Source organism: Pelophylax lessonae (assembly GCF_965119305.1).
Source record: "Pelophylax lessonae genome assembly, chromosome: 11".
Taxonomy (NCBI): Eukaryota; Metazoa; Chordata; class Amphibia; order Anura; family Ranidae; genus Pelophylax; species Pelophylax lessonae.
The window spans coordinates 175,662,363-175,683,978 of record NC_138778.1 but is presented as its reverse complement, the minus strand read 5'-3'; the positions used below and the strand labels follow the sequence as shown (position 1 = coordinate 175,683,978).

The 21,616-nt window shown below is 47.1% G+C and overlaps 1 protein-coding gene and 1 pseudogene across 4 annotated transcripts in view; one reads left to right on the top strand and one right to left on the bottom strand.

Moving 5' to 3' along the window:
• The window catches only part of ATXN7L3 (ataxin 7 like 3), a 60,621-nt gene that overhangs the window by 12,098 nt on the left and 26,907 nt on the right, over positions 1-21,616 (top strand). For all 3 annotated transcript variants that reach the window (XM_082271708.1, XM_082271707.1, XM_082271709.1), the window contains exons 3-4: positions 13,381-13,513; positions 15,573-15,744. In XM_082271708.1, the coding sequence (XP_082127834.1) occupies positions 13,381-13,513; positions 15,573-15,744 (305 nt within the window). The remainder of the gene's footprint in view (positions 1-13,380; positions 13,514-15,572; positions 15,745-21,616) is intronic.
• On the bottom strand, positions 19,465-20,130 carry LOC309566938 (syncytin-2-like; annotated as a pseudogene). The gene has a single exon. The product of its transcript is annotated as a syncytin-2-like (transcript).

Genomic DNA, 21,616 nt, shown 5'->3' with positions numbered 1-21,616 from the left:
TTCTCAGGAGGGCAAGTTTCCTACAGTATTGGTGGAAAGCCAGGGGACCGCTGTTTCCCCCCCCAGGGGGGGATTTAGCCACTATTGTGGCTGGCCTTGCTGCTCAGGTGCAAATGCTGGTGGCTGCTCAATCTACTAATAGACCCAGAGTTGCTCTTTCCTCTGATTCTGAGGGTGAAGGTGATGGGGCTGTTCTGGCAGGGGCCTCCTTGTCGGGGTCCCGCTCCTCTCTTGATCTAGTGGGGTCTGAGGTGGAGGCTGAAGTTGAGGGGGTTGATAATTCTCCCCCTGGCTCGCCTGAAGAGCTTGCAATCATGGATGAGTTGATTGCTTCCATTAAGCAAACGCTGTGTTTGCAGGACGAAGTGTGTCCCCCCGCTGCCTTGGCGGCTTATGGGACGCAGAGAAAACGCAGGACGCCGCAGGTTTTTCCCTGCAATGCTGATTTTCAGCGCGCTGTTAAGGATCAATGGCGCGATCTGCGCAAACCTTTTGCGGTACCAAGTAAATTCAAGCTGCGTTATCCTTTTTCGCCTGCCACTGATGAAAGGTGGTGTGTGCCTCCACCAGTGGATCATGCAATTGCGGTTTTGAACAAAGCCACTGCGATTCCTGCAGAGGGTTCCCCTGTTTTCCGTGATGCCACGGATAGGAGACTGGAGTCTCTTGCCCGTCATACTTATTCTGTTACGGGTTCTATGCTTAAGGCTCTGTTTGCTTCTCTCATGGCGGCCCAGGCGATCGCAAGTTGGACGCAGATGCTTAGGCGCATCCTAGTGGCCGACTCGGCCTCGCCGGCGACCCTGGATATGGTGGATCAGATCCACCAGGGTGTCATGTATCTGTGTGATGCGGACCTGGACCTGATTCCGTTGGCTGCACGTGTGCACAGCGTGGCGGTGTTGTCTCGCCGCCTGGTTTGGTTAAAATGTTGGTCGGTGGACCAATCTTCACGTAAGACCTTAGCCAATCTGCCTTATGATGGGTCTCGCCTTTTTGGGGAGTCCCTGGATGTGTTGATTAAGGGGATCACCGGGGGTAAGAGCACTCTCTTGCCCCATTTCCCCAAGGCTAAGGGGGCTTCTGGGAAGAAGCATGCTAATTTTCGGCCCCCTCAGGGGTCCTTTCGTGCCTTTCGGCCGCACTACAAGGGCAAACCGTTCAAAGGTCAAGGCTCTCAGAAGAAGCCCTGGTCTGGTAAACAGAAGTCCGGCCAATCCGGACCTGCAGTCCATAACAGTTCGGCCTGAAGGGGCGCCCTCACCCAGTTTTGGGGTGGGGGGACGCTTGCTCGGTTTTCTTCAGCCCTGGTTGGCCCGTGTGCGGGACAGATGGGTTCAGGAAATCGTTCGATCTGGTTACAAGATCGAGTTTCTCTCTCGGCCGGAGAGCAGATTTTTTCCCTCAAATCTTCAACTGTCTCCAGAGCGCTTGCGGGACCTGCACCTGGCGGTGCGGGACCTGAGGGCTCAGGGAGTGGTGGTTCCGGTGCCTCATCGGGACAGGTTTCGGGGGTTTTATTCCAATCTGTTCACCGTGCCCAGAAAGGAGGGCAAGGTTCGTCCGATTCTGGACTTGAAGGCTCTGGACCGCTCTGTGCGGGTTCGCAAGTTCCGCATGGAATCCCTGCGGTCGGTGGTGGCTGCCCTGGTTCCGGGGGAATTCATGGCCTCCATCGATTTGAAGGATGCGTACCTTCACATCCCCATATTCGAGGGTCATCAGAGGTACCTTCGATTTGCCATTGCGGAGGATCACTACCAGTTCGTGGCGTTGCCCTTTGGTCTCGCCTCGGCTCCGCGGGTCTTCACCAAGGTGCTTGCACCGGTTCTGGCATTATTGAGGGCCCAGGGCGTTTCTGTCCTGGGGTATCTGGACGACATTCTGGTTCGGTCTGCGACCAGCCAGGGTCTGGAGGAGGACCTGTCTGTCACGATGCAAACTCTGCAGGAGTTTGGTTGGACGATAAATTTTCCAAAGTCGACACTGAGTCCGTCGGTTCGTCTCCCCTATCTGGGAATGATACTGGACTCGGTGCAGGCGAAGGTCTTCCTGCCGGAAGACAAACTCAGGACTCTCCGGGAGGAAGTCAGGTCCCTCAGGGACGTTCCGAACTCGTCTCTGCGGACGTGTATGAGATGTCTGGGATTGATGGTCTCGGCCTTCGAGGCGATTCCTTTCGCACAGTTTCACACGCGGGGTCTCCAAGCGGAGATCCTGTCCAGGTGGGACGGGCGACCTCAATCTCTGGATCTTCAAATCTCGTTGAGTCTTCGCACCAGGGAAAACCTTCTGTGGTGGCTCCAGTCCCCGTTGGTGTCCGGGGGCAAGTCGTTTCGTCCGATCTCGTGGACGGTAATCACCACGGATGCCAGCCTGTCGGGCTGGGGTGGAGTTCTGGGCGTTCTGTCCGCTCAGGGGACTTGGTCGGAGGGGGAGTCTTCCCTTCCGATCAACATTCTGGAATTGCGTGCGATAAGTCTCTGTCTTCATCGCTGGACGGACCGGCTGCAGGGTTGCCCGGTTCGGGTGCAGACGGACAATGCCACGGCGGTGGCCTACATCAACCACCAAGGGGGCACCAGGAGTGCCCGAGCGGCTCGAGAAGTGGCCGACATTCTGTCTTGGGCCGAGACTCATGTCCCGGCGATATCGGCGGTTCACATTCCGGGAGTGGAGAACTGGCAGGCGGACTATCTGAGTCGCCAGACCCTGGATCAGGGGGAATGGTCTCTCCACCCGGCTGTCTTCCAGATGTTGTGCGCGAAGTGGGGTCTTCCAGATGTGGACCTGTTCGCGTCTCGTCTCAACAACAAGGTGAAGAGGTTCGTGGCAAGGACGCGCGACCCTCGGGCAGACGCGTCGGACGCGTTAGTGGCCCCGTGGCATCAGTACAGGCTGATGTACGCGTTTCCACCGATTTCAGTTGCTGTCCAGGTTCCTTCGCAGGTTACACTCGGAACGCAACACGGTGATTCTTGTGGCACCGGACTGGCCTCGCCGGTCCTGGTACGCAGACCTCGTGAATCTGGCGGTCGACGCCCCGTGGCGTCTACCTCTTCGAGACGATCTACTGTCTCAAGGACCGATATACCATCCTGCTTTACAGTCGCTGGCTTTGACGGCCTGGCTGTTGAGACCGAGGTCCTGAAGGAGAAGGGTCTCTCCCCAGAGGTCGTTCATACTTTAATCAACGCGAGGAAGTCTTCCTCGGGGAAGGTTTATTACCGTACTTGGAAGGCCTATTTTGCCTGGTGTGAGTCCAGGGGGTTTTCACCCCGCACGTACTCGGTGTCCCGTGTGCTGTCTTTCCTTCAAACGGGTGTTGATCAGTGTTTGGCGCTGGCTACGATAAAGGGTCAGGTGTCTGCTCTGGCCGTTCTGTTTCAACGTCCCGTGGCTTCCAACCCATTGGTTGGCACCTTTGTTCAGGGTGTGCGGCATCTGGTTCCCCCTAGGCGGGATCCTCTGCCCCCTTGGGACTTGAATCTCGTTCTATCTGTGTTACAACGTGCTCCTTTTGAACAGATCAGGGAGATCTCGTTGTCTATGTTGTCCAGAAAGGTCGCCTTTTTGGTGGCGATCACTTCGGCTCGCAGAGTGTCGGAGCTGGCGGCTTTGTCTTGCAAGTCTCCGTACCTGGTTATTCATTTGGATAAGGTGGTCTTGCGACCTAATCCTTCTTTTCTTCCGAAACGAGTTTCGGAATTCCATCTTAATGAGGATATTGTCTTGCCTTCGCTGTGCGCGAAGCCTAAACATCCAAAGGAGGTGAGATTGCACTCTCTGGATGTTGTTCGGGCGATAAGGGTTTACCTTACATCGACTGAGTCTTTTCGAAAGACGGACTCCTTGTTTGTTCTTCCAGAGGGTCCTCGGAAGGGCATGGCGGCTTCGGCCTCTACCATCGCCAAATGGATCAGGCAGATCATTGAACAGGCCTATGCTTTGCAGGGGAAGGTTCCCCCTGTGCCTGTGAAGGCGCACTCTACTAGATCTCTGAGTACGTCTTGGGCCTGTCGTCATGGGGCTTCTGTAGCCCAGGTGTGTAAGGCGGCGACTTGGTCGACCGTGCACACTTTCACAAAATTCTACAAAGTAGATGTTCAGGCATCGGCGGATGCTTCCTTTGGCCGCAAGGTTCTTAGTGCGGCTGTTCCCTAGGGTCCCTTGTTGGGGACTCCTGGCTGTTGGGATAAGTTTTGTATCCCCTGGTTTTTTGTCTTTTCCTGGGTTGTTGCTCCTGTTGAGCAATTGTTTTTTGCTGTTGCCCAGCTGGTTTCCTTCCTTTGGTAAGGTTCCTTCTTTGATGCGGAGACTGCGTTGCCTTTCGGCGCGGAGGCGTTTCCCCCTCATGTTTGCACTGCTTTGGAACGTCCCCATATGTGACGAATATGAAGAGGCGGCGACTGTCGGAGGACGTAAGAGAAAACGGAATTTTTGTAAAATCTTACCTGTAAAATTCCTTTCTCTGAGTCCTCCGACAGTCGCCGCCCCCGCCCCTCTTTTGGGGTTTGGTTGTATACTCTACTGCTATTCCACTAAAACTGAGATATGGTTGCAGGAAGTAGGAGGGTATTGACTGAGGGGACCACCCCTTGAGGGTGGGATATGTTAAAAGCTTTATTGTTAACATATTCTGTTGCCTAGCTACTCCTTCGGAGCAAAGTCTAATACCCATATGTGACGAATATGAAGAGGCGGCGACTGTCTGAGGACTCAGAGAAAGGAATTTTACAGGTAAGATTTTACAAAAATTCCGTTTTTTGTTTATAGCGCAAAAATAAACAGTGGTAAACAATTACCACCAAAAGAGAGCTCTATCTGTTGGGGGGGGGGGGCGCGACATATCATTTATTTGTGTACAGTGTTTCATAACTGCGCAATTGTCAGTTAAAATAATGCAGTGCCTTTATAGCAAAAAATGGCCTGGCCGGTAAGGGGGGGGGGGGTGTAACTCAATCTGGAGGTCAAGTGGTTAAAAGCAGCTTTAAGTATAGAGATGAGATGGTGGTTGGAGAATGTGATTGCTACATAATCCTTCCGTAGACCTAAACCTATATTCTTCCCTCTTTAAATCATGTATATTCATAAACTAAGCATCCTCTCAGGGTACATGAGCAGTCATCTGGGATAATTCATTTTATACAAAGGGCGTTCAAGTCAAACTAGGACTTCTAATTTTACAGGTATAAAATGGGATACTATTGGGTGCAGTACCACCACACTAGCAAGTGGCAAGTGTGTCCCATTACTGATAGGCGGCACTCATGTTGTGGGCCAGTCCAGAGACTGTTAAGATGGCAGACAACAGTGATAGGCCATGCATTGTACAGTGTGTGATTGTTGAAGATTCTTGGGAACGAAGGTGTAAAACCCTCGGATATCTACCAAAGACTTCAAGCACAGTACAGTGATGCGACACTCGGCTGCAGTAAAACATTTGAATGGTGGAAACATTTCAAAGATGGTGGTACGTCAGTCAGCGATGCTCAACGCAGTGGTGGTTCCCAGCCCTCATCAGTCATTCCTGTGAACATTCAGCATGTGGAACGCCTGATCCTGGAAAATCAACGGATAACCTGTTGGGAAATTGCTTAAGAGGCAAATCTTTTTTTTGTGGGAACGGTGATCACAATCATTCATGGACATTTTGCATTTTCGAAAAAGTTAGCGCACGTTGGGCACTGAAGAGTTAGTCTGCAACTAATTGAAGCGTTTCATTATATGTGACAAAACCTGGGCACATCATTTCACTCCAGAATCCAAATGAGCATCAAAGCAGTGGAAGCATGCGTACTCACTATAACTAAGGCAGTCCTATTTTTTTCAGGACAACGCACAAGCTCCTACTGCTCACCACACTGCGTACACATTACAGCAACTTGGCTGGGAGGGTTTGCTACACCCCCCAACCCCCCCCCCCCCCCCCCTGATAGCCCGGACCTCGCTCAGAGTGATTGCCACCTGTTTGGATCTAAAACAGTCTCTCGGGGGATCAGCATTTCAGCACTGATGGCGAAGCAGGCTGTCCTAGGATGGTTCAGGTGTACTGACGAATCTGTCTATGCCAAAGCTTTCCAGCCATTAGGTAAATGCTGGGGATAAGTGTGTAAATGTAGCAGGGGAGTAGGTTGAAAAAAAAATATAAAAATTTCAAGGAGTAGAAATTGCATTTTATTATATAAACTCAAGTTTCCTGGTTTGACTTGACCACCCTTCGTACAAGTGACTCCACTCCTTTACAAATAGGTTGATTGTGGGGTGTATGCAGAGGTCACATCTTGAAAACTGCTTCTCTTCTGATCAAGGTGTAATCACATCATCTATCTTTGGCTGGCACCCTATACGTTTTGTATAGTTAACCTTTTAAAACCCAGCTTATGGAATTTAAAGAAAACCAAATGCTGTCTGAGGCCGACCTGACGGGGGCTTCCCTTGCATCTGAGCACCTCTGGAGGTGAGAACAGGGAGTGCACAGCTCGAAGAAGCACAGGTGCCTGTTAAGCAGTCCACTGGATAACTGTCGGCTGGTCTGTTGGGAATAATGGCAGGACCTCTGTTGCCCTTGGAGATGCAGCAGTACCAAGGCAGTGGCCACAAGCAAGATGACACCTGAAGTAGAAGCATGGTCAGACTGGCAGGGCCAGGCTGAAGTATAGTCAGGGAAGAAGCCGAGGTCCTACAGGAAAAAGGCAAGCCAGAGAGAGGGCTAAAGCGTGGTCCGAAACAGTAGCCCAGGTCATACACGGGAATCGGGTGGAGCAAGCAGAGATTAGCCGGGTAACCGGCCAGAGTCCTACACGGTAGGGTAGGAGTAGCAAAATTATTTAGAGCAAGCCAGGGTCAAAACCAGGAGTCAGGAAGCAGGAAAGTCCAAAGACAAGCCAGGTCGGTAACAGGAGGTCCAAGGAACACAGGAGCAAGCCATACTGGCAGCTGAAGATCATCCAGCAAACTCTGAAAAGTGCAGCCACTGTCCTTCTATAGCGTGTTTTGGTGCCAGTTCTGGCAGCAGGTGTGTGTGAATGTGTGCACCAGTGCAAACGTTCATTCTGACGCACATGCACGCATTTCTGTGCAAAGGAGAATGGCCAGGTATAGTACTGGCACTGTGTCTTTTTCTCAACACACACACACACACACCCTTTTTGTTCTGTCTTCTCAGCACATGTTCACTATTTTTTGTTCTGAATAGCTCCCTGACCCTAACCTTGCCCTTCCCTTCAACCCCCACCCCGCCCTAAAGCCGAGCTGAAGTCTAACTTTAAAATATCGTGAGCAGGCAGACTCTTTATTGCAGAAAAGACATGCAATTTCTCAACTGCAGTAACTTAAACTTTCCTGTCTGCTCGCAGTCTTCTTAAAATGTACACTCAGTTGCACATACACAGCTTAGTATACATTCCAGCAAGGTGCCTGAACCCGTACAAATGTGTGGGAGTTGCGTCATCCTGCGCCAGCCAGGAAAGATGACCAAAGACTGGCACCCAGCAGAGTCCAGGGAAAAGGCTCCAGTAAAAGACTTTGCGGGTGTCGGACTGTTAGGACTAAGGTAAGTATTCTAGACTCCTATTGAATTGCTTGTAAAAGCTAAGGGATGAGGAATAAGGTAAACTAACTCTGTGCTTAAGTACTCCTTCTGTGTGCTCAGACCTCTGAAGTCTGTTCTATAAGGTGCTTTGGGCTGCAGTTGCATGATGTCCTCAAGTTCAATGAAGGGTCAATAGCCCTACATTCTATGGGGGGACAGCGAGGGATCCCCCAACAAGCCAGAGTGGAGGAGAGCACTGCAGAGCCTGCCAAAGAGAAAGGTAAGTATTACATCTTATGGCTCATCCTCAGTCGTTAACCAGCATTGAACCCTTGCAGTGTGGAAGGAGACTGTAAAGATTTGTGACATCTAGCTAAACCAAATCAAAAAAAATTCCCATCTCAACTTATCGACCGGCTTGCAACCAACTACATTATCCTGTCTTAACAGTATGTGTTTCAAAACAGGGGTTTAGTTTGCACAATTTGCAAATGCCTTTTTAGGAGTGGGCTCCCTCCAGGCTCACATGCCCTCTGCCTATACATTATAATGCTTGAGCTTCCACTGTGGATGCTCTCACAATTGCGAGTTAGGACTGCCGATAATACTGGGGTTCAGTGAGAAGGCTCTGCAGCTCACGCATGTATTTGCAAATGTGTGCAAACGAAACCTCTGTTTTAACTCCTACTGTTAGGCAAGACAATTTGGTTGTTTGCAGGCTGGTCGGTAAGTTGAGCTGGGAATCTTCTTTGGTTTTGACAAGCATCGCCCTTCTATATGTTCCCTGCTGCAAAGACCATAGGTGGTGGTAGTGGCCATTTGTTTGTACTGTTAGGGTCGTCTAGTTGCCTAGCTGCTTTTTTTTGAGGTTCAGCTGAAGACTTTTCTGCCGGTCCATCAATATTTCCATCACACACATTCCTGGAAAAAGTTCTAAAATGTTGGGTGCTGCAGCAACAACTAACTGGAGACTGGATCATACATGGAAGTCGTGAAGAGATTTGCCAGCACACCATGGATCTTCAGGTTGAGGCCAAAGAAGAATGAGCACTACAAACCAGAGAGTGCAATGTTTTGGAGTCACGCAGGACCCCTTGGTCAGGCAGGTAAAGATAACACGCCTGACGAAGGGGACCTGCATGATTCTGAAACATTGCACTCTTGTTTTGTAATCATTCATCAATAAAAAAAAGTTTGGCCTTAACCTAAAGTTGCGTTGTGTGCTGGAAAATATATTTACTCTCTCCTACTGGTCCCTTGCCTCTTCTGCACGTGTACAGAGAAAATTTAATTCATTCCTATGGAAAGCAGAGTCTCAACGATGGAGAGTCTCTCCATAGGAATGAATGTGATCTTGCCAATGTAGGGAAGCTGAGAATACTTTGAGGGTTTAACCAAATTATAAAAATGTATATTTTAATGAAGGCCGAAGAGCCGAGATCACAACAGAGCACATTTCCATTCTGAATAATCATAATTGAGTGTGCCAGGCACTGATCTTTCTTTTTTAGATCCTTAGTATGCTAGAAAGCAGGCATAGAAAAGAGTGAGTTTGTTGTCATAGGGTCACACCCTTCTATCACTTCCTGAATCTTCTCTGTCATGCAGGTCAGTGCAATCAGGGCTTTTCTTGTAGCTCTCCTCCAGCATTTACACCGGTTTCCATTTAAAGTATAGTAAAATTTGTATAATCCTCTTACCACGTCCATTCCCCACATCTTTATTCTGTATTTGAACAGTATCTAGTGTTGTGATTGGCCCATGATACAGCAATAATTTAGACCTATTTTTTTATAGTCTGCCATGGCTGGTTATAAATAAGCACTAGTTCCTTGTGTGCGACTTTCAACATTTGCAATGAATTTCAGGTGGGCTCTTCCGCATGCAGTTAGCTTGATATACTTGTATTTATATGGCAACCTAAAGTGGTATTCAACCCAAAATCAGAATGGTATTCTGTTGTAGCTTACCAATTAAAATTAGATGTGGTGGTTGCATCCATCTTCATTTTGCTTTTTTCTCTTTTTTTTTTTCCTGGTGATCTTGCCAGTAACACACCTCCTGTATTAGTGTGAAACCTCTCTGGATGAATTAGAACAGGAGGCACAGCAGAAAGCAGTGTTGTCAGTATGGGGGGGGGGGGGTAGTGTTAAAGTAATATTTTTAAAGGGAGTTTTGTTTTCTTTTTTAGCAAAAATGTTATGCTTACTATGCTCTGTGCAGCAATTTTGCACAGAGCCGCCCCAATCCTCCTCTTCTCAGGTCCCCCATTGGCACTCTGGTCCCTCCCTCCTGCTAAGTGTCCCCAGAGCAAGCAGCTCATTCCCGAGTTGCACCTCTGCATGTCCATTCACATACCCCCGGGACCTCTGTCCCCGCCCCCTCCCCCTGTCCTGATGGCCAATGGCTCCCACTGCTGTCTCAGCCAACGAAGAGGGAGAGTCCCCGGAGAGCCGGGGCTCTCGTGCACATCGCTGGAGGAGGATCAGGCTCAGGTAAGTATTGGGGGGCATGGGGGAGCTGCTGTACAGTTTTTTTTTTTTTACCTTTATGCAAAGAATGCATTAAGATAAAAAAACCTTGAGCCTTCACAACTACTTAATCGCTTGCCGACTACTCGCCGCATATATACTGCGGCAGGCTGGCTCGGCTACGTGAATTGCTCTAACACTAGGCAGCGGGACAGCTGATCCACGAGACTGGTGGCACAGATTGCCGCCGGGCACCCGCGTTCACTCCCCGCTGAGAGAGAATGACGGTCAGCTGTTGTAAACACATCAGGCCATTGTTCTCTCTGGAATGAACACAGAGCTCCTGTGATCCTCCCTCCTGTATAGGATCACAGGTCTCTGTGTTCATTTCACAAGTCCCTCCCCCATACAGTTAGAAAACACTCCCCTAGGCTCACACTTAACCCTTTGATCACCCCTGGGTTAACCCCTTCCCTGCCAGTGTCATTACAGTAACATTGGATATTTTTAGCACTGATTACTGTAGTAATGTCACTGGTCCCCCCAAAAGTGTAAAAAATGTCAGTTAAGGGTCTGATCTGTCCGCCACAATGTCGCAGTCCCGCTAAAAGTCGCAGATTGCCGGTATTACTAGTAAAAGAATAAAAATGGCATAAATCTTTCCCCTAGTTTGTAGTTGTGATAACTTTTGCGCAAACCAATCAAAATATGCTTTTTTTTTTTTTTTTTTTAAACATTTTATACTTGCTCTGTGTAATTGTTTTGCACAGAGCAGCCCTGATGCTCCTGCCTCCTGCTGAGCGCCTCCAGAGCTGCAGCTCTGAGTCTTTTCAGATATGGAGCCGTCGCCTGGCCCCCTTTCCCCTCTCTGTCCTCATTGGCTGACTGACTTTGCGCCAATGACGCCCGCTGCTGTCTCAGTCAATGATGAGTGAAAGTCCCAGACAGCCGAGCCTCTTGTGCAACAATGCTGGATCGAGATGTGCTCAGGTAAGTATTAGGGGGGCTAAGGGAGCTTTTGCACACTGTAGATTTTTTTTTTTCTTTTTTTTTTTTTTTTATGCATAGAAACCTTCTGCCTTTAGAACCACTTTAACAAAACTGGAGTTGCCCTTTAACTGTTCCCTTCACTGGAAACACCTGGGCCCAGAAATGTGGAGGGGTGTCCACGTACCTTTTGGCTGTAGTGAATGTGTAACTGGACATCCCTGTTTTCTAGCACATTTGGCTAGCTATGTAGCACAAGCCGCTGTATTGGTTACAGCCACGTGATTTTTGGTTTGGCTCTATGTACACTAAAGTGGTCACTAAATATTTGAGAATAAAGGCATATTCAGAGGGTCCATTGGTGGTGTGCTTTCCAGCCCATACTCTGGTGTTTGTAGTCTATAAATAGCCAAAAAAGGAGCTTTAAAACCTGGGCACAGTTTCTGGTTGGGGCAGTAGTCCAAGTCTCTGTGCTAGTCAGAACAAAATACTGTAAGTGAAGGTTATCATACTGGAAGCACTGGCACCATGACTGGGCAGGGAAAAGATCAATAGGGCTGGCAGGCTGCGTTGCACCAGATGACTGTAGATTGCCTTGTTCAGTTTTTTCTTTTCTGGCTGTCTGCTGCAGGAAGGCTGTGTAAAATTCACATTCCATTGCTGGAGGAAGTGAAAGACAAATCCAGCTTTGCATAGTGATGTAACATTCTTCTTTGGGAACTACAAGAAAAGCTAGTGTTGGGTTTGATCATACCAATCAGTCAGGTTCTTTTACTCCGGCTGGAAACTGGTTGTTTGTGGCTTTTTTTTTTTTTTCTTTTGAAAATGCGTTGTTATGCAGCCTGTTACGTGCACTGCAGCATTAGAATTGCTGAATAATTATGCACTTTTCAGTGTGTGTATTTGCAGCAGGTGTTTGTCTGGTTTATGATGCGTCTTCATGCAGGATGTGTGTGGGTGTTTTTTTATTTTATTTTTTGGGAGGCGTAGACTTGGGTGCAAAACCCTGCCAAAAACCATGGATGGATGCATGTAAAATGTACATGCTTTTTTAATGCACTCCAAATGAAGTCTATTGCCTCGTTTCCACTGAGCGGTTCGGTACGGTACGGTACACTAATTTGAGTGTTTCCATTATGAAAGTGGCCCATACAACCAAACCAAACCGCCCCATTCCTGGTCCTGCTTCAGATGTAGGGCCATAGGAAATGGTACGGTACGGTTAGGGCAGAGTTACTGGCGTCACACGATAGATTCCACTGATTGGCGGACAGGAAAACTTCAATGCTCATGTCAAATGAAAGGGCAAAACAAACACCTCATTTGGTGTAAACCCCGCATGGTCCCTGGTGGCCCGACGTGCAGTGGAAACGCTCACCTGAATAGACCGGACCATTCTAACCCTTCCAAACTGTACTAACCCGAACCGCTCCGCTCAGTGGAAACGAGGCTGGCCACAAATGTACTATGTTGCGCCAAAAGCAGCACCTACACCTTTTCAGAAACCACACTGCTCCATGTTGCACTGATTTGAACAGGCATCTTAGAGAATGTGATTTCCATTGTCAGGCATTGCAGTGCAATAGCAGATGCAGGAGGAATAACACTAGTGTGAACAGGGCCTTTTATGAGGGCAGCTGCAAGATGCCCCCCCCCCCCCTTCCAGTGCATCCACATGCTGCTGGTCTGTCTAGCGTCCCAAAAAGGTAGGAGATACCTGTGGCATGTCTGCACATACATGGGACTACCCGGCCTTCTGACCTGCAGACCTGTATAAAGTGCATTTGACCCTTCATATACATTTTTTATTTCTATTATATCCTGCAGTCAGTAAAAATAACAATTTGTACATGTGCCCCCAAATAGCTAAAAAAAAAAAAGTCAGGAAACTTACATTTTAATACTTAAAGCTGAACACCATGCAGATATAAAATACATAAATCAATTCTCCTATGTATTCTGGTAATTCATTATTCTTTTATTGCAAGCCATCTAAATACCTCCAGTTTTAATTGCCCCATACATCAGACTGGCAGTACAAGGAGCATTCTGATTGGACGAGAGAGCAGTGTGACAGGGAAGAGCTCATTGGTCTTCTGCTTCTCTTTAGTGTCCATTCACAGGCTGGGATGGAAAAAGAACTGTATTTGTGTTCTAAAGCAGAAAAAAAAACTCTTCACCTTCCAAATGGGACTGTGTTCTGTGGTATAATTTCCAGGACTGGATGGAGAGAAAAAAATAATAATTTGGCGGGGGGGAATCTGTGTGCCAATATGTGTTTTTTTTTTTTTTTTTTTTTTTTTATATCTTTTCTCAAATGATGTGTATAAAACCTAGTTCAGTGTCATTGCATCTTCTATTAATTTCCTGATCCATATTTTCTCATAGGCCCTTGCTCATGACATTTACACTGACCTGGTGGAGGATACCTGTTTGGGGTTGAGTTTTGAAATTCACCGAGCTGTTAAATGTGGTTATTTCCTGCTGGATGAGACGGACCCTGAGAGCATGAAAGACTTCGGTAAGTCACTAAAGCATGGGTGTTGTTTTTCTGCACATTGTATGAAAAAGAGTTGCTAGTATCACAGATGTAATACTGTTGAGGGTTAGTGGGAAGAATTGTTGTAGGACGAGGAAAGATAGGATTAAGGCCTGGTTCTCACTGCGTACAATGGTAGGCCCGTGCAAGGCCTGTGCCTACACATGAATGCACAGGTGTTCTGTGCAGCTCCATGCAAGCAATCCCATTAATTTCTTATGGCAGGCAGTAGTTGGATGGACACAGCCGCTGCTCCCGGTTGGGCAGCTGTGCAGGTGCACGGTCCTCAGAGTACTGCACCCGCACCCACGTGCTGTTAAATTGGGAGCAGCGGCTGTGTCTGTGCAGCTGCTGTGTCCCAATTGACATGAATAGGACCACCTGCAAGGGGATGCATGGAACATTTGCACATCTCTGTGGGCAAACCTGGTCCTTGCACGGGCGTACGTTTTATAGTATGCATCTATGAGCAAGGCCTAAGGGATTAATAACTTCTTGTTTTTCCTGCACCCTTGGTATATTTGTGTTTAAGTTCCTACACAAGGCTGGAGGTACTGTTGCTTTGAGAGTCGTTTGATATTTTTCTGTGGTATTGTTTTTTTTTACCATAATCAGTTGCCTAACTACTGACTTCATGATAGAATGTGTATGCAGGCAGAACTGTTATTGTTACCCACCCCCACCAACCAATCCCAATCTCTCCTGTATGTTTCTAGTATAATATGGGAGAATCAATTGCTAGTAGCCCAGGAGAGGGCAGTGATGGGGGCACGGGAGCGTTTCCCTCCTAGACAGTTCTAGAAAGACATGTTGAGCTGATGGCCCTAAATGTGTATTCTGTACCATCCAGCCATCGATCGGAGCAGGGCCTGCAGATGGTTGGTTACACATGATGGTGGGTATTGTCTAACCACCTGCTCCCCTTTCAGACCTGTGATCCCAGCAGCTTTCAGATGGGAGGATTTGCAACACCAACTACTTTGTGACTCCGTGATGCCATGTGACTGACAACTGAGAGCCACAAAGGAGGCTGAGCCTGGAAGATGTGAGAAGGTGTCCCATGAAATCACGTCTTTTAGGATCACCCACGTTGCCCCTATTCACTGAGGCACCATGAAGCACTTTCCTTAGACCACACGTATTTCTATTTCTTTGGATGAGGCTGTGTTTGCTGTACATCATTCATAAGCCCGCATTAATTTGGGATGAACATCAGTACCTACCCTGATGGCAGCATTCAGTGATTACATTCCATTAAGTTAGAGTTTAGTAGATTTATGGCCAATCCACATATCTGGTCTTTGGGTGATGAGCAGTGATTTTGACCGAAAAAGGCGAATGCTTTCAGTGTGTACAAAGTCTGCTAGGTAAAACAATCACATTGCAACAATAGTCATTCAGAATGTAAAGTATTTGAATATCCACTACAGCTCCGTTTGCCCATCTAAAAATAAAATTGCAGGAAAAATAAAGACCTACAAAAAAGTATTTTAAATGCATACTTGCAGTGTTTTTTCATTCCATAAACTATTTATTCACTGTAGTGTACCTCTGAACCTGACTACTTCAGAAAGATTATATTCCCTAGCACAGCTCCATCCTTTTTTTGTATGTCAAAGCTCTCTCTTCTAGGAGTGTCTGTGCTGGCCCAGCTACTTGGTCCCTCCCCCTGATCTCCCTTCATAGCATTTCATGTACCTGTTGGGCAAAGAGCGAAGGGGAATACTATACAAAGTCAGTTGAATGCCAGCTCTGTCTGCAGGGGCTGCTGATATCACATCCAAGATGGTGACACCCAGCAGCAGTCTCAAGTTATTTGATTACACAGGGGGGGCTGTTACAGGCAAATATAATGCATAAACGTTATAAAATGTACACATAATATTAGAAGATTGCTGTTGAAATGTCTGGTCTGGTGACAGGGGCTGTTTATTGCTGTGGCTCCCCAACAATTTCATTTTGGTTATTTAATGCATTACATGTTCTTTTCTTGTGTGTTGACACAGTTGTGTTTTTTTTTTTTTTTTTCCCCGCACTTCAGAAATCATAGACCAGCCAGGTGTGGACATCTTTGGTCAAGTTTATAACCAGTGGAAGAGCAAAGAGTGTGTGTGTCCAAATTGCAATCGCAGTATAGCAGCCTCCCGCTTCGCCCCGCACCTTGAGAAATGTCTGGGCATGGGCCGAAACAGCAGCCGCATCGCAAATCGCAGGTACATGGGAGGCTCTTTTTTAAGTTCCGTTTTTGGGTAGCGTTTTCTAAACTTTAAACTGTATGCCCTCTGTTAGCTTGGATCTTCCAGGTAGCATGCTCACTTCAAGGGAATGTCATTCCCCCCTCCAGTTATGAACTACTTTGGATCAATTTGTGAACCTGTCATTTTCACTTTATTGTAAAAACAATCTGTGTCTGTGCTACATACATAGGCCATTAATTTCTCTTTTTACATAGTTAAATTTTTCTTTTTACATAGTTACATTTGTACTGCTTGGACCACGGTAACTATGTATGTGTACCAAACCTGGCCCATACCCCTTGAAGCTGGAAATCACTGAGGTGGGCACCCGCTACTCCAGTGATCACCACTTGCTTTTGGGATCTGCGCCGAGCAGTTGCATTCCTGCTTACTAAACACAGAAGGTCAGACGCTCGGCACAAGTGCCATTTATTGAAAACTTTGCATTTTCTGACTGAATGCAAATCATTCTCTGATTGGATGAGGTAGGACAGCAATGTCATGCTTTCTACCTTGTCCAATTCTAGAGCACTTTACAATTATTCACAAAATGCAAATTATTCTCTGCTGAGCAGCCGACACCCTGTATTAAGAATACATCAGACTTGTCACTCTGCATAGGACCCCCCCTAGAAGCTAGTGGAGATCACTGAAGTAGACATGTCTACTGTAGTGATTTTCTAGCTTCCAGGGGGAACGGCCAGGTATGGTGTATATGCATACACTGCTCAAAAAAAATTAAGGGAACACTTTAAAAACCCATCAAATCTCAATGGGGAAAAATATATCATGCTGCCCATTTGTACTGATTTGGACTGGGTAATGTGTTCGGAATGAAAGAATGCCACATCGTTTGATGGAAATTAAATTTATCAACCCACAGGAGGCAGACACCCCAAAAATCAAAGTGAAAAAATGATGCAGCAGGCTACTCCATTTTGCTGAAATTTCGATGCAGTAACTCAAAATGGTACTCAGTAATTTGTATGGCCCCCCACGTGCTTGTATGCATGCCTGACAACATCCGGACAGGCTCCTAATGAGACGACCGATGGAGTCCTGGGGTATTTCCTCCCAGATCTGGACCAGGGCATCCTTGAGCTTCTGAACAGTCGGAGGTGCAACCAGATGGACCAAAACAAACCTAATGTCCCAGAGGTGTTTTAATGGATTTAGGTCCGGCGAGTGTGGGGACTATTCAATGGTATAAATTCCTTCATTCTCCAGGAACTGGCTGCATACTCTCACCACATAAGGCCGGGCATTGTTGTGCACCAGGAAGAACCCAGGACCCATTGAATCAGTGTAGGGTCTGACAATGGGTCAAAGGATCTTATCCTGATTCCTAATGGCAGTCAGGGTGCCATTGTCTAGCCTGTAAAGGTCTGGGCATCCCTCTGTGAATGTGCATCTCAGGCCAGCAATGACCCACCACCAAACCGGTCATGCTGAACGGTGTTACAGGCAGCATAACATTCACCTTGGCTTTTCCAGACCCTTTCACGCCTGTCACATGTGCTCAGGGTGTACCTGCTCTCATCTGTAAAAAGCACAGGGCGCCAGTGGCGGACCTTCCAATTCTGGTGTTCAATGGCAAATGCTAATCGAGCTCAATGGTGCCAGGCAGTAAACGCGGAGTCCACTAGAGGACGTTGGGCCCTCAGGCCACCCTCATGAAGTCTGTTTCTGATTGACATTCACACCAGTGGCCTGCTTGAGGTAATTTTGTAGGGCTCTGACTAGATCTGTACGATTAATCGTTAAAAAATCGCAATCTCAATTGACCCGCCCCCACAATCTTAAGGCCCTGTTCACATATAAGCGTTTTGTCGCCTGAAGTGAAACGCCTGAAACTCAAAGTACATGAGCTTGTTTTTTGGCAGATTACAAGTGTTTTTGTTAGATGTCAATGCCTGAAAAATGCCCAAACAAATACCTGAAAATTATACGCTCGGGTGTGAATGGAGCCTAAAACAGCATTTCCTCGATTCTTACAGAGCTGTTCTCTGCTCACTCACAGCTTGCCTCACTTTATCAACAATTTAGGCTGCTAGATGACTATAAACACAATGCTTTACAATGTATCTTTTCATTCCTTTTAGATCAAAGGAATGAACTTCCGTCCTGTAAGTGAGGGCAGTTTAACCTCTTAAAGACTAAGCATTTTTCTGACACTTGTTGCTTACAAGTTAAAATCTGTATTTTTTTGCTTGAAAATTACTTAGAACCCCCAAACATTATATATACTTTTAGCAGAGACCCTAGAGAATAAATTGGTGATCGGCGCAATCTTTTATGTCACACTGTATTGAGCAGAAGTCTTTCAAATTCAGTTTTTGGGGAAAAAATACACTTTAATGAGGAAAAAAAAAACTAAACCGTGAAGTTAGCTCAATTCTGAAAATGTCTACACTAATCCTGATAAAATTTCCACAACAGCCCCTCCTCTTTTGTCATATGCTCCCATGTGTCCCTGTGATGAACCTTGATCTTCTTCCAAATAAACAGCCCAGCTCTTCTTATACACAAAATCAATCCATTTCAGCAAGTTAAAAAGAAAGATAACGGAATCAGTGTTCCGTTCGGGCGGTGACTCAGGGGGAGGACATGAGATTGTGGGTCGTATTGATCGTCATTCGGTTTGGATTCCTCAGCATCTGGTGCACGGGTTGGATTTCATCATCTCGGCAATAAGGATGTGGTTGTCTGTTCGGGCTTTGGTGACTCGATCGATCAGGCAACAGGAAAATCTCACCACGGTGTATAGAAGGAATAGAAACAAAAACAACTGTAGCACCCTCCTAGGTAGGTGCTAGAGAGTGAGTATAGTTTTTGGCTCTGTCTGCCTATCGGAGGAGCAGCAGGTAAATTCTATATTGCACTCTGCTTAACAGGGCGCAGGATCTGTGAGTTGGGTCTGCTCAACATGTCCAGTGTGTTATTCTTATGGTCTAAGGGAGTGTCCCCACTGTGCCCAATAGGGAGGCACATTGGACGGTGGAGGAAACCTGGCCAATGAGGACACAGGCTTTGATACAGCCCCAGGGATTGGCACAGACGGCTTTCTCGGTGCATTGTGGGGTGTGGTATAAAAAGCCAGGGGGCATGTGGGCACGGGGTCTTTGGCGGGAAGCAGAGTCCCAGAAGGAGGGTGGCAGCTGCCTCCTCTTCTAAAGCAGTTGGTGTATGGCCACAGGTGGTGAGCCTGAGGTGTGGAGCTGAGCGCAGAGGTCCAGGAGAGCTGACTGTAGATGTTGAGGCACTGTGAGAATCTGGACGCAGTATCGGGAGTACAGAGGATCTTGCCTAAGGGTCTGCCCAGGAAGGGGACCACTCCAGGGTAGTGTAGTCAGTGGATGGGTGTCAGCTGGAGGAAAGGGGGTACTAGGTGAGTGCCCTGAAGAGAAATACTATAAGGAACATTAACCTCACATTCATCCAGTGGCAGGATGAAGTAGCGGCCTTGCCTCATCCTCAAGTTAGAAGTCCTCAGAATTGTAAATAGTTCAAGTGTTGGAGTATCCCACTCATCCCTTCTCCCATCCCAATATAAAATAAAAACAACAAAAACATCAACCGCTAGACTGATCATTGACTGAGCCAAGAACATAAATTGCTAAGACTTCTGCTTGCAGTTGCTACGGGTATCCCAGGGGAATCCAAAAGTGTTAAACATCAGCTCTTAAGGGGGCAGTGCTACACAACATTAGTAAATATACTCCCTATTTCCTTCAACCAAGATCCAGTGGAGAACAATAAATCCCCAAAACTTCCCAAAGCCTTAAAATAATTCCAACCTTCACTAGCTATAGCTTTGGCTGTGCCTTGCAGGGAAGTAACCTTATCCATATGGGCCTGAACCTTGTCACTGATATCTGCTATCCAGGTACAACAGTCTTCTCTTATGAATTCACAGAACCCCCCCTTGGAAGCTAACCAATAATCAAGTGCCATCTTTCCTGCAGTACAAGAGTCCTCATTTCCTGAGTAATCTCCCTTACTGCACTTACTGCTTCAACGGTCTCATTGAACGGTTCATCCACAATAGTCGAGAAATTGTTCAATCGCTTCATAAGTTCAATCCCCCACCAGGTCCAAGCTGGGAACCATGCCCAGGCTTGGTCGTGGTTGGAGAACAGTTCCCTGCTACCTCTCCCTGACATCCTTGCCTTCCTTCACACCAGCAGATCCTCGGGATCGGCTGAAATGTAGGATACCGGTAAAAGCTTCACTAAAGCACATGAACCTCTCGCATTAGGGGGAATTACCTTAAAGAGCGGCAGACCCACATAAGAAAAAAGGACCTGTCGGAACCATACAGGAAGAATTTCTCTGACGGTCATGGGCACTAAGTAGTAACATAATAGACTGGGGGATTGCTCCCTCAGTCTGAACATCACACCTTTCCTTCCAGCAGATATAATCTGGTCTATTGGTGGCTTTAAATAGACCAGGGGTTTCATTGGTAAGATTGACTGTTATACCTTTCTCGCAAGCGGTAGAGCCTACAAATCTATTCCCTTTGCCAAAACTAAGGTTGAAGCACATCTGTGGACTACCTAGTTGTCCTGATACCCATACTGGATTAGAAAGCAAAGAACAGGAACCAGAGCTGACATTAAAACTATAACTGATGTTACCCTCTAGGAATGTGTCATTAAGTTCTATAGACAAGTGTCTCCTAGTCGTCTTTGCAAGTTTCTCATATTTCTTCATACCAATACGAACGTTGTATATAGCATAAACTGCTGCCATTGCTGGGGTGTAATGGCTTGGTGGGAATTAAGAGCAAACCCAGCAATTGGTCCTGTTTGCCATCTTAGCTAGTTGGAGATGCATTTTAAACCATAGTTTGGGATGCTTTTCATCGTTACCCTTGCCAAAATACTCTAGGCTAAGAATATAAATAAAACCGATACTCCATTTTTTTAATGTAATTGATCAGCTTCTTGCAGTGGCTGGCGTGTAACCAGTTGTCACGTCCCTCAAGCTTTAAGGAAGTCGGCATTCTCAGTTGAACCTGGAATGGCCCAGTGTATCTCGGTTCTAGTCCCTGTACTTTGATGTTGCCTCACAACGACCCAGTCACCTGGTTGAATAGAATGTACACCGGCTATCGTGTCTGGGTCCGGGAGAGACTCCCGAACCCTATGATGGACCTTTTTGAAATGCCCTTTGCAGGGACTGTACATACCCCATCAGCTGAAAATGTAAAGATGACAGTTGCTGAGGAAAGTACAATCCAGTCTTTGGTTGACTCCCAACAAAACCTTGTAGGGTGATAACCCATGGGGCTGTCTAGGGACATTCCTGATGGAGAAGAGAGCTAGGGGAGACATTCAGGCCATGGTTTTCCAGTATCAGCCATCATTTTTAGATTCTGTTCTTAATGATCCCATTTAATCGTTCAATCTTACTACTACTTTGGGGATGATGAGGGGTTTGTAATCCCTGGTTGATGTGAAAAGCCTTACATCTGCAAAGATCTGACCGGTGACGTGGGAGCCGCGATCCGACTCTATCATTTCCAGTAGACCCCAGCAACCTACCATCCGGGGTGAAATACCTGGAACCATCGACAAAAAAGGTTCTTTGCGTCTGGGATGGGGTCTCCTTTACTGGACTGACGGCCACTAATCCCCATTCCATCAAAGAAAGGCAGTCATGTTGCTCCTCAACGTGTTGTCCTTCTAGGTTGGAAATTTGGTCAGAGGTCGAGAGATTAGTATTGTTAGTTTGAATGTTTTGAAAATTGTCATTTTTCACACCATTATTTCCCCCCCCCCCCCACCTCAATAACAAGAAGAAGAGACACTGGGTTCAAAATGGTGCATCATCTTAGAGTCAG